Genomic DNA, 16914 nt, shown 5'->3' with positions numbered 1-16914 from the left:
TTTTAATCACCCCATCAAAAAAGCTTTGCTAAGAACTATACTTTGGGCATTCTTAGTTGGTGAATGATTCCTCCTCAAGGAATCTACAGCCGCTGCAGATACTTTCAGTTCTTTCTTGTTCAGAACTATGATTACCCCCCTTCGATATACTTCTTTGGAACTTTGATGAAGTGCATGAACCCCTCCAAAACACTGAAACTGTGACAACAGCAGAAATTAATTGGCTGTAATATTTGCTGATGGTAGGCTACGTAAACAAAAATCACTGAACTTTTTCCAAACAGAACAATCCATTTTGTAAGAGCTGTAGTGGGTTGAAATGGGAGGAGATAAAATGTGCACTCAGCAAAGCTTTCTTTACTATAGTCGTCCAATAAGGCAACTTTCAGGGTCCCCCAAACCATGACATCTACTTCAGAGATATTGATTTCCCAACACTTCCTTATTTCTGATAACAAAGCTGCAAATATCTGAAGTTTTAGGATCTAGCTCTTTTTAAAAATACAAGAAAAAATGATGGTTACCTCTTCTATAAGGGATTTGGTCTTTAAACTGGTTAAGATATAGGAACAGTTTGGCATGCTGAGCTCTCCATTAGCAATCCATCTGGCTCCCTTGGACATTTACATGTGCATACTGTATGCTAACCTAGCAGCAGGATGCCAGCTGTTGCTGAACGATATTACAGACTCTGCATATCCTGATAGGCACCCTACTGTATGCTAATTTGGGGACAGTCAAGGCTTGTTTTGGTTCTCGTTGCTTCCCAGGCCCAGGATGACTGAAAGCAAGGGATATCAGTTAAAAGATGGACCCATTTCAGAGCAGATCCCTAATAACAAGGACCTTTCAATAAGCCATCTAGCTGTGGGTTTTTCAGTCTGTGGGTTTCTCCAGCAAGGATTCCATCAAGCCCAGCAAGCAGTCTGTCAGCTAGACAATTAGTCATGCTTACTGACAGCACTAATGGTGTGACATTGCTGCTCAAAAAAGACTGCACTGGTGCACTGTCTTATCCACACAAGCGCGGCCAACTGAAAGTATCACCTCACTGCACTACCTCTCCTCATTCTGAAATAGGAAGTATCCACCAACATTGCACACAACGTGGATATTTATGGGACCAAAGAGGCTCAGTACACCTCCAAGCTTACCTTGTTCTGCCTTAGTTGTCATCCTATATGGCAAGATTGCTAGAGAGCCAAGGGAACACTCCACTCCTCCAATGCACACAGCATGTTTACATGGAACATCCCATGGAAGGGTTATTTATTAACAGTTATATTTTGCCAAGGAAGGCGGTGTTATTTCACCCACTAACAGTCACTCATCCATCCGTCATGCCCTTCTGTGTTCTTTCTATTAATGGCTGTCTGCTTCCACCTTTCCTATGTCACCACCAGAAAGAAGTGTTGTGTGGTGATGATGGCTTACTGGACTATTCACATAAAACAGTACCTGAACTAAGAAATTAAATGTAGGCTGTTTTTGACAACTCATTTTAAAACCACCTTTTCTGACCACTTTGTTCTAAGCCATTACAGCTGAACAAGGAATTCAGAACCTATTTCCATGCAGGATATATTCCCTTTCAGGATCAGCAACATTATGTAAAGTAGAGAAAAGGAAAAAGAAAGAGCAAACCAAAAAAATTAAAGACATGAGATACAAAAGAGAAAATGAATCAGAACTACAGTAAAGGTAGTTTACACTAATACTTTCCGCTGTATGTCCACTTAACATTCATTCTGTTGGGAAATTAATATATCTTATAATGCATTTTTGAACTGGAATCATACTTTCTCTCCCTGCAGCCATTCTACTTTTATTCTCATTTCTTTCCTTTTCCTCCCTGTCTACTTCTTCCCCAGATCAACTTTTCACATTACCAAAAATTGCTCCGTTTCACATTCTGAACAGCTCATCATTCTTGTATCCTTCACTACTGTAGTTTTCTCAACCAGACTGGTTCTTGTGAACTTACAAATATGACAAGGAGGTGGGGGTGGAATATTAATACACTGGAAGTCATCACATCCAGTATATTTAATTAATGAATTAGATTTAAGTTACATTCTTGTCCTGATCTGACTCACTTGTTGGCTTGTGGTTTCTGCCCACAACTCAAAGGCCAAGTATGGTCCTTGCCTCCCAGAATTGTGCAGCTCTATTTATCAAACATTATGATCAGGGCTAGCAACCAATGCCCAGTCCTTCCACCCACCCCTCCATCCTTCATCTTAAAGTCCTGGCAATACTGACAACAGCTGGGATGTCAGGACATTCCATCAGAGCTGCTTGACATGTTCAGACAAGTGCCTCTGAGAAAGGAGGCTCCACTGCTGCAAAGTATACAAGATATTTAAGGGGAAAAAGTGATATTAAAAATGCATTATTCAAGATATCCCCTACTCCCAATAATAAAAATAGAGCCTGCAAATCATTTAGAAATGTTAGCTACTGTAAGGGAACGGATGCCAGTGCATAGGCTGCCAAATATTTAACAGTATCAGTTGCTAAATAACAGATGTCAGATATCAAAATCTATGGACTGTTCATTGTCTAATTTCAAATACTGTTAAGTATCACATATCATGATGATTACACATACCACTGTCTAATATTCAACTCTGGCAACTTTTCATGAAAAACTGTTCTGGGGTATTTTGAGAAAGATGCATGAGAGTCAATTTAAATTAGCTATAGATGTGATGGGTGTCTTTTATTAGAAATTTAGAGAAGAACAATTCTGAGATGGACCCTTTCCAAAACATGATACCAGCCACTCAGAACCTAAACATGTACTATATCTAGTTTATATCCTTCACTATGGTTTGTCCTACATATGTTGAGCTGATTTATATAAACAGATGAGCTAATAAAATCATTCCTAGACTTTCCACTTTAACTTGCATAGGGAATAGATATTTGAATGCTTCCACAAGTGGAAAAATGTTCATACCATCTGGAGAATCCTCCTGCAAGAATCAGACTGCTCATTGTGCTAATTTTGCAGCTGACCATAGACTTTTATTTTAGGAAAAATGCTTGAGGGCCCAATCCTGATCTAGACCAACCCAAAAATAAAACATAAAGTCATCTGCATGTCATGTGGTTAATATAATGTGTAATTTGACTCCAAGATATCTCATTTTTTAATGTTCAGGGAGCTTGTCTTACGGACAAAAAATTAAAAAAACTAATCCTCCCCATCTAAAGTCTTTACAATCCAGAAACAGTTTTAGTTGCCAAACGAGGCTGAATTTAAACAATTAATGGGGTGATTTTTAAAGTGCAGAATCAAGATCAAAACCTATAGTAAGAAGAATGATGACAAGCCTAAAGTATTACTTCAAGTAATTCAAGATTCAACATAATTTCATTTAATTTTCTGAAATGTTACATACAAAAAGCCTTAAGGGTTGGATCCATTGAGATTAGCTAGTATTAGGTCTCATTGAAATCAGTGTAATAAATTCTTAAATAAATATATTTAAAATAAATGTAGCTAACCTCAAACTGTAAATTTTGGTTTGCACATCATACTAAGCTAGGGCTTGAATAATCACCATTTACTGAAAACACCGTTGTCTGGGTTTATGCAATACCGAGCATCAAATCATGGATTACAAAGCATAGGGTCTGAGTACACAGTCAAACAAAATCAAACAAGCCACATTGTACTTCATGAACTCAGATTAAAAAACTACTAGATGAAGGATACAGACCTCAGCCCAGGCTACCTAGGTTTGGGCCTTCCAATTCTTATATATACACCAGAACCCATAAACACAGAATAATATCCTATGGAATCTGCCTGCTGGTAGAATTGATATCACTCCTGGGAATGGATTCTGCTGCTACCTCCGCACACCCTTGAACCTGCCCCCATTTAGGAGATTTAGGAGTGTGGAGCTGCAGGAAGAGGAGAGGAGGATGACTAGCTGCTATATGACTAAAAGTCTCCTTTCATCGATGTTGAAAGCAGGCCATAGTTCATCTTTCTCCAATCTGATACCTTTGGCATCTGTTGGGCTACAATCGTCATCATTCCCAGATGACACACCTGTTGATCATGAAGCAACAGGAGCTGAAGACCAAGGCTTCTTGAGTGTGTCAATCACCTAAATGGTCCCTTAGCGCAGACCCAACTTTTTCTGTAAAATATATTGCTTATGTTACAATGTGTGTTGGTACATTGGTTCCTGTTTTATTCATCTTCTTATGACTGACTTACGAACATCGCTTTGTCTCCCAGGATGCTTTTGTGAAAGAAGGCAGTGTGGGTGAATGAAAGCAACTTATCAGGTGTCCCAAGCACTTTATTAAGCCTCTGTTCTGATAGGGCTTCAAACAGCAGCAACTACCCAATCTGCTTTCTCCCTGTATTTTAGAAATGAATGGAATGCATTAGGCTGCTTCCTCAATGGCAATCACCCCAGAAGGCATTAATCCCACCTTGCTAACATCATAAATATGGTTATTCAGCCAAATTGTATAGCTGCTTTCATTAGAATAGTTGTTATCATTTTTATTTCAGCACACCAAGTATGGAAATCAATTCACTTTCTCTGTTTAATATTCACCAGTCTGGCAGAGTAGAATTAAAACAGTCCAGGTTTTGTCGGTCTCAAGGAAGCAGTGCCCCTTGAGCAAGAAGGTCCAAAGAGGAAATGCTTGATTTGATAAATGGATCAGCCTAGGCGGAAAGAACCACTCCGTTGGCAGAAAAATAATAATAAATTATGATGTTCTGTAATACAGAACTTTTGATCCATCAAGCGAAATACATTGTAGCAGCCACCACAGGGGGCCTAATTAACTTGTCATGTTTTTTGCTGCCTGCCTGGGCTGAAGAAACAGGAATATGTCACGTAACTGACAGACCTGTGTTAGGCTCAGTCCATCAAATGCTGCATAGCTTCAATAAAATATACACAAGAAACGTTATGGTTTGTATCCTGAATTGAGCTTCCACAAATACAAGGGTTCTTTGCATTCATGGAAGAGAATCTGGACCAGAAGAGGCAGCTGTGCTAGAATGGGTGGAGAGGCTATTTCCTCTTTCTCCCTGCAGTCCAGCCACGACTTCCACTGCTGTAACGGAGAGCTGTGGAGCACATCCTCAAGGGGGACGCTTGCCTGAAGGATGTCTGCGTACATGGAACAGTAACTGATAAAAAATTGCACACAGCCTCTCCAACTCATAGGATGTAGTAATCCAAGACTGGATTTAGTTCGGATAGAATATCTTACACTTTGGTATAGGTGTCAAAATCATTCCAACTGATTAAAAAAAACCTGTTTGTAAAATGCCTCAATAGCCTGTACTGTACATTCAGTGACCATCCTATTGTATTGGTGAGATGGGATGGGGTCTTGGATTCCTCAGCAAATTCAGTTCATGAGATAATTTCTGATCCCACTGTATACTGTAACAAGTTGGACAATTTACTGACATGGTTTTGTAGCTTTTATCTGTAAATCAGAGCCACTGGTTTATAGATAAAAGACAATTCTCAGTTGTGCTTTTGGGCTCCATTAGTCAAGTAGAAATAGCAGTACTGGTTCTTCACACAACAGGACCTTTAGCATTACGTTACTGGATTCTATATAGTGATCTATCATGAATCCCTGCAACTGCAGCAAAATCCTGGTAAATCCTGGTTTGATAAATGATCATAAGGAACAATGATCAGGATTTTCACCAAGAGAAATGCAGCAGCACGCATACATACAGGAGCAAAACAATGTCATGGGATTATTTAATTAAAGGGAGAATGAATGGAGTTTGCTAGTAAACAATGTGTAACCATATGTCCTGGAAGATTAGCACGTAATAATACTTAATAGACATAGCTGCTAACCTGATTTAGGTGACAAAAATAGTCATTCAGTGCTCTGATTCCTGCAAATTTCCAGCGTACAGTTTCCAACCAATGCCTCACCCTAGGAGCCTCTTCCTCTTCTTAACTGTTTTTGCAAAGTATGTATGTGTGGGGGGGGGGGATGTACACACACACACACACACACACACACACAGTGAGTATCAGAGGGATTTCTTTCCCTGAGAAAAATGCATAACACCAGAGACTGTGAAATAGATGGTATACTATCTAATACATGCACCTATGCTTATGCACCTGCTTTTTTCAACAACTGTGCTTGGAATTCTGGGAGCTGTAGTCCTAATACAATTGGTAGATAATCCGCTGGGAAGGAATGTTTGGGGAAGAATTGGCATCTCTTTTCAGAGATGTTTCTCACAATTCTTGCAGTGAAAAAACACAAAAAACCCCTATGACAAATCAATCCTATCACTTAGTCATGTGAGCTGCCATTATTATTGTTGGTCACACAGTCAGCCAGATGTTTAGACTGGATTTGGCATTTTTTGTCCACCTACTGAGTCCTTCCCAAGGACCTGGGATAGGCAGATGTTGTGATTTGATGGTGTTAAAGGTATCATCGCAGGATGTAAGCTCTTCCAAGTAAAGATGCCTTTTGCAATTGACTGGTGGTGATTTTGTCAAAGCTGATGGTGTTCAAGTGGTGTGCCAGATGTTTTGGGATTATTATTATTATATTTTTGACCTGCCTCTTTTATATATATTGCAAGGTGGTGAACATATATTGTATAGCCCCAGTTCTCCAGCAACTATCAGGAATTATTTGCCCATAGCACTCCATCAGGGAAATAGTTCCACCTATCCCAAGTGCAGCACAGATAATTTGATATCTAAAAGAAGCTATTTTCCATGGCAACTTCATGAAATTGTTCATTAGCTGCACTGGTCACTTTCTGCCTTGATTTAAGAGTGGTGGGCAATGAAATGAATGTTTTTCAGAAGGTAGGTCCCTGCTCTTTTACTATTTAGTCTCTCTAAGTAAAGTCAGCAGAAAACTAAGAAGTTGGTTGCAACAGTAATAGTAGTAGTACAATAGTAGCAGCCTTGTAGATGGCTCAGTGTTTTGGTTAAAGGTCAGAAAGCTTTCACTCCTTTCAGGTCAGAATGGATCAAAGGGATAGACATTAGGATTGGTTTAATCTCCGGTGGACAGCTTTATATACTTTATGCTCTTTTTTCAGTCAAAAGCCAATTGCATAATGGTATTTTGTTTTTTACCTGCCATTCTGAAGACAGCAATCAGTCAAAAACATAGGGGCTTTTGCGCTGTAGTTATGCAAGGTAGGAAGGCATTTGAGAAGTGATTCAAAGACAATTTATAGAGGTGTAGCTTACTGTCAAAACAAAAAACGATCGGTACTGTCTACAGATTATAGAAGTCTGTCGAGAACTTGTGATCTAGGACCATTTTATGATTTTGTCTAGAAAAATTCTGTATTACAGAATGTTATTATTAATCATCATAATGCTGTGCCAGTAATGCTAGGAGTCTGTCTGTCTGTCTGTCTGTCTGTCTATCTGTCTATCTGTCTATCTATCTATCTATCTATCTATGGATTCATTTAACAATGTTTCTGTATCAGCCCAGTCAACCAACTCTGAGCAGTGTACAATATCATTAGTACAATGAAACATCTTCTATAATCTTTCCTAACTGAAGTGTAACTAAACAGTCACCCAACTGACTACTTCAGATGGAAGTTCTAAGTCCTATGCTTATTTACAGCAAGACCCTGAGAATTCAGTGGTTTTCACATCTTGCACAGTTAAGATCACTCAGTGCCTCTTCTGTCATTTCTTAGCAATGTAATCCTATTTACATAAAAATAAGAGAAGCTGTGCTGGAGCACATCAAAAACGTATTTCGATTAACTCTTCACAACAGCTGGCTAAGTGCTTCCAAGAAACCAGATCATGCATGAATGCAATAGCCCTCTTCTCTCATTTCTCCTAGCAAGTTCATTCAGAGTGCCTCAGAACTTGGAGGCAGTCTGTGTATAGCCTTTATGACCAGAAGCTATTGACAGATGTATCATCAATGTATTTGTCTAATCCAGAGTTTCCCAACCTCAGCAACTTTAAGACATGGGCTTCAGCTCCCAGAATTCCCCAGCCAGCATTTTGGAATTGAAGTCCACACACCTTAAAGTTGCTGAAGCCGAAAAACATTAGTCTAATCCCCTTTTCAAAGCTATCAAAGACAGTAGTGATCTTCACATCACGTCACAGCAAACACTGTCCATTAATTAGGCATTACATCAAAAGGTTCTTTTCCTTTCCTGATCCGAATCTCCTGCCACTAACTTTCACTGGATTTTTGATTCATGCCTCACTTCACCACACATATTGCCTTTCCTCCAGAGTAAGAGTTCAAGTTTTGGGTTTGTGTTTTTTTAATTTCTCTTTGTAACAAAATCAAATACGTTTTAGTATACCTGCACAGCCATACATCAATTCACTCAGAAGTATATTTCATGTGCATTTGGAGGGTGGGACTGTAAAAAAGAAATGGAGCCTTTGAAATGTGAACCGACTACAGGTACAGCCTGTGGGTACAGTAAAGGTACAGCCAAGGAAAGTCTGAGTTAACTGGAATTTTGAGAAGGTATTTGTGGGCATGATCCCTAAATGGGGCGGAGGGGCCAGCTTGTTCGCCATGGCACATAGAACTATGGCACATGGAACTAGTTTTTCAACATGTCATGACCTCCATATGTAATGGAAAGAAGGCTGTATTCTTGTTTCTTTGATTGCATCGCTCCAATATATTGTATGTTATCTTCTCATGGAAGACCATGGGAATAACAGATGTACTGATGATAAAAGAAATATAAATCAACATGGATGTGCTGGATGTCTATGTCTCTAAACTAGGCAAGAGCAGTATGTTCTGTTCTGAGCTCCCAAGTGAATCTGGTTTGCCAGGCACAAAGAAGCCATCATATAGTATCCAGGCCTGCTGATGAGTTGCAGGAACTCAGAAGAGACTGCCTAATGGAATCTGTGCCCTACAGTGATCCGTTGCATCCAAGGAGCCCACCGCATTGAGCACTCATCATATGGTGGCAATTTCAGCCAACGTTCAATCAGTAGCTATTTTGCACCAAGAAGGTCTTTAGGGACAACTGAATACAACAGGAGATGTTTAGGGCGAAAGAGTCATTCTCTCACTTCCTTGTTATGGACAGAATCCTGACATCATTTTAGTACATGGCTTAGAAATAAGCAGCTTAGTACGATCTGTTGTATGAGGAAGATATTCTGCTGCTGTACACTGCCATAATTCTATGTAAATCTATAGGGTCTGGTGCTAATTTACATTAGTTGAAATTCCTTTGTTGGTCTATTTGAGAATGTGAGAATAAGGCATTATGCCGTATCATATGCAAGCAATTTAGTTTGCAAAGTTGATTTGTGATCATTTATTTATCCTCACAACAAACCTATATGCAATTTAAGCTGTATTTAAAGGCAGGAAACTGAGGTTAAAATTTGGAAGGACCTCAAGCCAACTGTCCCAAGGTCGAGCCCTGCCTTGGTTAAACTGCTTTTTAAAGTTTTAACCATCTGGGTTTCTTATTTTTACCATAAAGATGTTTGCCTCTTACATCTCTCTTGAAAGTCTCTGGTTTTTTTCATAGGAAAGACACCATTCGAGTGCCAATGTCTGGGTTGTGAATGCTTGGCATTGCTGTGAGGTGACTGAGGAGTATCTTCTCACTGAGCCTAGAATACATGGGATGTTTTTGGACATCGAAACTCATTGGGAGACTCAGTTTAGTGGCAACGTCACAGCAAGAACAGTGGTTCAAAGGAGCAATCAGATCAATAGCAGCGCATATATCTTAGTGTTTGGGTGGAAGACACCTGACAACACTGTTCACCCTTGTTCTAAGAAGAAAAAAAGTTGCCTCTAGAGTAAGCTTCTCCTGGGCTGTAATTCGACCCAAACTCTGTACCGTGATGGGATACTGAATCCCTTTGCAAAACACTTTGTGCTCTTTTAGTATGTTACAATGGATTATTTCTTATAATTCACAAAAATCTGGAAAGCAAGAACTGCCATTTTCAAATTAACCCAAAAGTTGGATCTCACAGATTTACTACATTAAAAAGTAACAACAAATGCATTTCTATTAATGTGAGATGACTGTTTTCATCCCATGGAACCATGTATTATAACCCTAGTGCAGGGCCAATCGTTATCTTGGGTGGCAAGAACATCTATTGCAATAATATTTGGCGGATGCAGCCTCCAGGAAGGCCCACATGAATGAAGTCAGCCAACAGTGGAAGGGATTTACATACTGTTCTTACTGCAGTAGAAACTAAAAATGTTTCAGGCAAGTTTGCTATGCTGCGAATAGGACAGAGCCTGTTGTAGAGGACAAACAGAGGTGAGTTGGTCACAGTAGCGAGATTTCCTAGTATGAAATTAATATCTTCTGATGAGACCTTTTGGAATTGTCTTAGCTAGTAATAAAATAATAAAGAATTGTAAGATGATGGATTAAAATATTTAGTTAGCACTTTGCTCTAGGGCACAGAGTGATGTGCAACGCTATCCTAAGCATGTTTACATGGAATCAGGTTCCTCAGAGTAAATAGGACCTACTTTCTTGTATGTGTTCTCAAATAGTGCCACTAAACACTTGCCCTAATGATTAGATATCAGCCTCTAAGGTATATTAAAGGGCATGATTCATGGTCAGGCAATAATTCAAAATGAACCCTGATCTAAGTCTGTTTATATAAGTTCCACCATAGCCTTATACTGCATGATAGGGCGACCCTCTCTAACCCAATGTCCTTCAGATATGGTCAACTCCAATACTTCTAAATGGTATCATGGCTGGAGAAAGTTACTCTAGGGAGATTAAGCACTAGAGAATTCCAGGATGATCTTTGATAGTTGAGGATAATAGGAATTGGCAGATTTCTTTATCTCAACATCATCTCTTTCATTATTCCCATATAAGTGAATGGCTGTCATTCATTCCAACAAGTTTAATTAAAGCACAGCATTTTTAGTTTCTACTGCAGTAAGAACAGTATGTAAATCCCTTCCACTGTTGGCTGACTTCATTCATGTGGGCCTTCCTGGAGGCTGCATCCACCAAATATTATTGCAATAGATGTTCTTGCCACCCAAGATAACGATTGGCCCTGCACTAGGGTTATAATACATGGTTCCATGGGATGAAAACAGTCATCTCACACTAATAGAAATGCATTTGTTGTTACTTTTTAATGTAGTAAATCTGTGAGATCCAACTTTTGGGTTAATTTGAAAATGGCAGTTCTTGCTTTCCAGATTTTTGTGAATTATAAGAAATAATCCATTGTAACATACTAAAAGAGCACAAAGTGTTTTGCAAAGGGATTCAGTATCCCATCATGGTACAGAGGGAAAGACAAAGGCACACAAATGTGGTGTGACAGTTTGGGTAGGCTGATCATAGCTGAGCCCACTTTAGCTCAGCCAGGCACAGGTCAATTTAAGAATAGGCCCAGGCTAAGCAAGAACATCTTGATGTAGGTATAACACCATACTGCCTTTTTCATATTCCTAATATAGTAACTAAGATGGTAAACATGTGTTATACTTGTAAAATGGCTTCTTCCCATTCAGCATTCTATAGATCAGTGTTTCTCAACCTTAGCAACTTTAAGATGTGTGGACTTCAACTCCCAGAATTCCACAGCCAGTCATGCTGGCTATGGAATTCTGGGAGTTGAAGTCCACACATCTTAAAGTTGCCAAGGTTGAGAAACACTGCTATAGATGGATAGTGGTAATTACACTCCCATTGTCCATAGCCAGTATAACGGGGGGCACAGCCCAGACATAGGAAGCTACGAGTTGGAGAATGGTGCTATGAAAATGGGCTTTGAACAGAGTGCATAGAGTGTATACAATTGCAAAGCTTGAGGGAGAGGGACGTTCCTGGAACAATAGCGGATTTATGAAACTTTAATCCCACAAACAGTCATTACCAGCAGAAAGAGACCACCATCACCCAGTTGTTACTTGTGTCTGATAGGACCACGCCCCCACCTTCTGTTCAGCCTTATTTTTCTGCCACCCAGGCAGAAAACACCCTGGTCTTGAGTAAGACACCTGGTTGGGTGGTGCAGGTGAGCTCCAGGCTTTTGTTATTAGGCAGCTACTGAATGGAGAAGAATATATTAGTAGGGCCTATTATCTATGCCTACTAGCAGAGCAGAGCATCCTTTCCAGCCCATAATTCCAATGTGACTCATGTGGAAAACCCAGGACCATTTATTTCTTGAGGACATAGCATATGAAATCTAAAATCACTCATTCTTTGGGTTGAAATGTCTCTCTCTGCTGACTCTCTTGGAGCAGCACCAGCACCACCTGTTTGTTTCAAGAAATCTAGGACGAACCCAGTACAGCAAAAAGAAAGAGGGAGGAACCTGAAGGAGGGCACTGAAATGAATTGGCCAGTGCCCTTGTGGTGGGAATCCCCTACCAAATATTTGATAACTGCAATTTCAAGTCAAATTGCAAGGACACTAATACAAAGGATTTTCTTCTGAATATGTAAACCTACATTATTGTTAAGACCGTTGGTTCATCTAGATGAGACATTCATTCTCCAGGATTCTAAGCAAGAGTTTTTGACTCAGTCCTGCAACCTTCCTACTTACTCCCTGCCCCCAGATCCTGGAAAATCTGAAATCTCAGTATCCAAAAGCTGCTAAAATTCCTCCTGAAGTTGTCACAGGAGGAAGGCTTGGATTGGCTTTATGTGCCCTACAGATGAGTGAAAATACTATCAAACAGCAAGAGAAACAAAACAGCAAGAGTAACAACACCAACATTAGCAGCAGACATTTCTGACTGATTTGTCCTTTATTTGCCAAATTCAGTGGTATAGAAACTCCTATCTGCAAGCCGGTCTGACACAGCTCTATTTCTTAGCCTCTTTCTATGCCTTTCCAGATTCAGATGTGGTGCTTTTCTTAATGCCTTTGCTATTTCTTTTATTCTAATCAATAGGCACTATTGTCCACTACAGACAGATCGTCATAGTCTGGCATAAGAGTGGGAAACGTTTGGGAACATATCAGTTCATCTACACATCATCATGGTTTCATCCCCAGCCCTGCCACCCTTGGTCTGAACTCTGTCCGGAGATGCTACTGAAAAGATTACGCCTATCTCTACCTAGACACACAGGTGGGGGCAGAGCCTGAAGACAAGAGTGAGTGTATTATTTTAACCTAGAGTAGTTAGGCAGGCATCTGTGGATGTGACCGCCCACAGCTGGGAGATGACAGCACACAGACCCCCCAATTTAAACTCAGCTATCAAAATTCCAGCTGTGGGGGGGAACTAGGGCTGAGGCTCAGCAGGTGTATTCACCCCACACAATATGTCCACCTTTCTCATCCCAGAACACAAACGGGAAAAAACATTCTCAAGCCCATAAACCTGGCCCACCCGGCTGTGACATCCCTCGTCCCCGCAAGGCGGAGTGCAAAAGGAGCCGCTACTCCTTCCTCCCGCAAAATCAAGGGAGAGCCGTACTTACTGCTGGTGCTCATGGTGATCCGGCGCCGTTCTTCTCATTCAACAAAGGGAGGGAAACGCTCCGTTAAATTCTTTCCGATTCCTTTCGTGGCCCCTTCCCTCTCTTTTCTTTTGGAGCAGAACCCCTCTTTTTCTCCCCCTTCCTGTTTTCGACCGGGTTCTTTTTAAAGATAAAGGGGGGAAAAACGGGCTTCCCTAGAGAAAGAAATGCGTATTTCCCATCAATTGCAGTCTAAGTGATGCGCAGGTATTTCTCCTTGACCCGACGCTATTTTCTCTCTGGGCTTCTGTCTTTATGCTCCGTATTGGGCAGCCAGAGAATAAGGTCAGGGGTGGGGTTATAACAGGAGCGAGAGGGAATCGGAGGATAGGCGGCGGTAGCCGCCCTGGGAATCAGGCAGGGCAAGGTGCCTTCCGGGCTCCCACCCCCGCCGATTCCCGGCTCGTAGCCTTCCTCAGATCTTCTTCAGCTGGGCTTGGCTTCCCACTCCCGGCTGCTACGTCGTCTTCAGAGCCTGGAGCTGTCATGCAGTGCAGAGCGATGCCCGCTCAAGCTCTCCTAGAGCTGAAGAGGGTGTGAATCGGGGGAAGAACCGGGAGGGGAGCCGAGTCGATGCGCGCAGCCTGCTGATCGAACCAACAAGCCAGTTCTCCCCTCTTGTATCTCCGGGTGCTCCCCCTCCCTCCTCTGGACGCTTTACTTGGAGCTCAAGATCCTAAATCTATTCGCTCAGCGCTCACCTCGCTTGTTTCAGCCAAGTTTGTCAATAGCCGCCTTCTTCAGGTGCAGCGGGAGGAGTTTTCGTGGGGATGCGGCGGGGCTGGCTGCAAATTGGGATGGAAAGGGAGGACAGGGAGGGAGGCGGGAAAACAGCTCCATTGGGCAGGGTTTGCTTCGCGGCTGGTGAAAATGAGAGGTTGCCTTCCGCCACCTCCTGGTGGCGAGGTGACTACGCTCGGAACATACGTCACATTCAGTTTGCAAGAGACAGAAAGAAGAAATAAGGTATCTATCTATGTTGTACAGTATTAGGGTTAGGGAAAGCCCAACTACAGTACAGTCCTGTGGAAATATTTCATACTGGTTGCAGATATCAGTCTGTGGACTGTCTCAGTTACTTGGTGTCAGCCTGTAAAATGAGATAAATAGAGCCAGGGACATGGTGATTATTTTTCATTCAGTGAGGGGAATAAGCAAATTTGGCTGAAGGGCTAATAGGCACAAGTTCAAAGGCCTACTCTGGGACTGAATCAGAATTAAATAGCAACAGTGTATTTAAAGAGCATTTGGTGTTTTAAATGCCTCATAATAGATCATTCTGAGATGGGAAGGAAATTTTTTCTTTCCCTAAATAATTGTAAATCACATATAAGTAAACCATAAGTATGTTACAAAGTCCTCAACATAATTGGTTCTTTTATTATGTTTCACACTTTGCATTATGAAAGGAATTGACTCAAATCTTTAAAACCTCATGCGAAATTTGAGCTAGAAGACAACTCACTGGAGTCCAGAATATTGTCAAACTGTAGTTACTATTGCTGCAAATCTACACTCATTCCAAGCCCCTTTTTATCCCAAACATACTTATCTTGATCTTATCCTGACTGTAATCAGGATTCAGTTGGTTGTCAGGAACTACCATGTGAGGCTTTTAAAAAAAATTAATTTTATTGAACATTTTATATCCCACCTCAAGGTGGCAAACATACCTACTACTCCTTCCTTCTCCTATTTTCCCCACAACAGCAACCCTGTGAGGTGAGTTGGGCTGAGAGAGAGGGACTGGCCCAAGGTCACCCAGCCAGCTTTCATGCCTAAGGTGGGACTAGAACTCTCATACCACGCCTGATTGGCTCTTGGGCTGAGAGAGAGGGACTGGCCCAAGGTCACCCAGCCAGCTTTCATGCCTAAGGCGGGACTAGAACTCTCATACCACGCCTGATTGGCTCTTGGGCTGAGAGAGAGGGACTGGCCCAAGGTCACCCAGTCCTCTTTCATGCCTCAGGCGGGACTAGAACTCTCAGTCTCCTGGTTTCTAGCCTGTTGCCTTAACCACTAGACCAAACTGGCTCTACTGTATATACAAACTGTATATACTGTATATACAAACTACTATATGTATATGTACGTATGGATACATACAAAAAAAGAACAAGAAAGAATAAAAGAGTTGAATGCAAGTGAAAAACAAGAGGTTTACAAATATAATAGAAATTAAAAGTTTTTCAATATTTATTATTTATTATTAGATTTTTCATCCCGCCTTTATTATTTTTATAAATAACTCATAATTCATGATTGATTGTAAGTAACTGAGTATATTTTGTCATTTTAAACAGCTGAAAATCACTATTAAACTCTAAACAGAATATACAGATCAGGAAGAGTAGTCAGCGCAGGATGATAAAATGAAATTGTAAACTATGATCAATTCTGTCTGTACTACTAGAAATCTAGTCAAATTTAAGAAGCCCTGTAAAACTGAAATATTAAGATTTTATGTAAAGAGAACCCCACCTTTGGGATGTGATACAAATCCATGTGTAAAATTGTAATCTAGAAATCTGTGCCAGTATGTGGAAGACTATTGTTCGATCAGCTGAACTTGTTCCCAGGTAGGAGGAATAGATGGTCCCACTGGGAAGAGCACTCCCCAAACAGTGTGGCCTCAGTGCCCAGCTTAATACCACTGTGCTATCGCTTCAACTCAGACTGTCAAGAAGGCTGTCAAATATGAGACAGTAGTGTCACTGTCAAGTTCCAGGAAATTTGAAATACGTAAAAGAGAGTGGAATTCAAAATCGATGAAAGAGGTGCCTTTGTGCTGCCTGGCATCCTGCATACTTGACATATACACGCTGTTCTTCCTCCAGGTATGTCTGGGGCCTCTTATCTGTTTGGACTGAGGAAGCAGTTACAGTTGATTACAGGGTAGGACAGGTAGAGAAGTCTGTGAATCACGTCTTGATTACACTACGAGTGAGAATGAATGGGAAGCAAGGATAGGAGCTGGTGTGCTGAAAATTAAGCCAGCCGGGAAGGGATGGAAGGGAACTTTTGGCATGTGATTTCCGTTTTCCCCTTGAGGTTCCATCAGTTCTAATGCAGCAGCTGAATTCTGGAACTGTTTCTACTCTAGGTTGCTGGAGGGGCAGAAGAGAAGCAATCTTGATTCCTGTTCTGTATGCAGAAAGGAATGCATGTGTTTACATTCTATATAACAAAATCATTATTAGAACATGGTGGGCTCCAAATCCACATATGGCCACCAAACCTTTCTTAGGGTAGCCCCCGCAGTCTTTTCTAACAGTGATTGCTTAAAATTGCTGTTGTGGTTTTCTGACGTTTTCCGGTAAGTACAGGGAAACTATAGTGTAAAACCTAAAATAGGCTTAATTCAATTAGAAAAGAAAAAAACTCCATTCTTCTCACCCCTGGAA

The 16914-nt window shown here is 41.0% G+C and overlaps 1 protein-coding gene across 3 annotated transcripts in view; it reads right to left on the bottom strand.

Moving 5' to 3' along the window:
* ABLIM3 (actin binding LIM protein family member 3) overlaps positions 1-14204 on the bottom strand; it is a 159803-nt gene extending 145599 nt beyond the window's left edge. For 2 of the 3 annotated variants that reach the window (XM_063292410.1, XM_063292407.1), the window contains exon 1: positions 13472-14204. In XM_063292410.1, the coding sequence (XP_063148480.1) occupies positions 13472-13484 (13 nt within the window). In that variant the 5' untranslated portion in view covers positions 13485-14204. The remainder of the gene's footprint in view (positions 1-13471) is intronic. The other variant, XM_063292408.1, reaches the window with a different exon arrangement.
* Between the last annotated feature and the right edge of the window lie 2710 nt (positions 14205-16914).

This window comes from Candoia aspera, chromosome 2 (assembly GCF_035149785.1).
Source record: "Candoia aspera isolate rCanAsp1 chromosome 2, rCanAsp1.hap2, whole genome shotgun sequence".
Lineage (NCBI taxonomy): Eukaryota > Metazoa > Chordata > Lepidosauria > Squamata > Boidae > Candoia > Candoia aspera.
The sequence above is the reverse complement of the archived record's forward strand: the minus strand, read 5'-3'. Positions and strand labels throughout refer to the sequence as shown.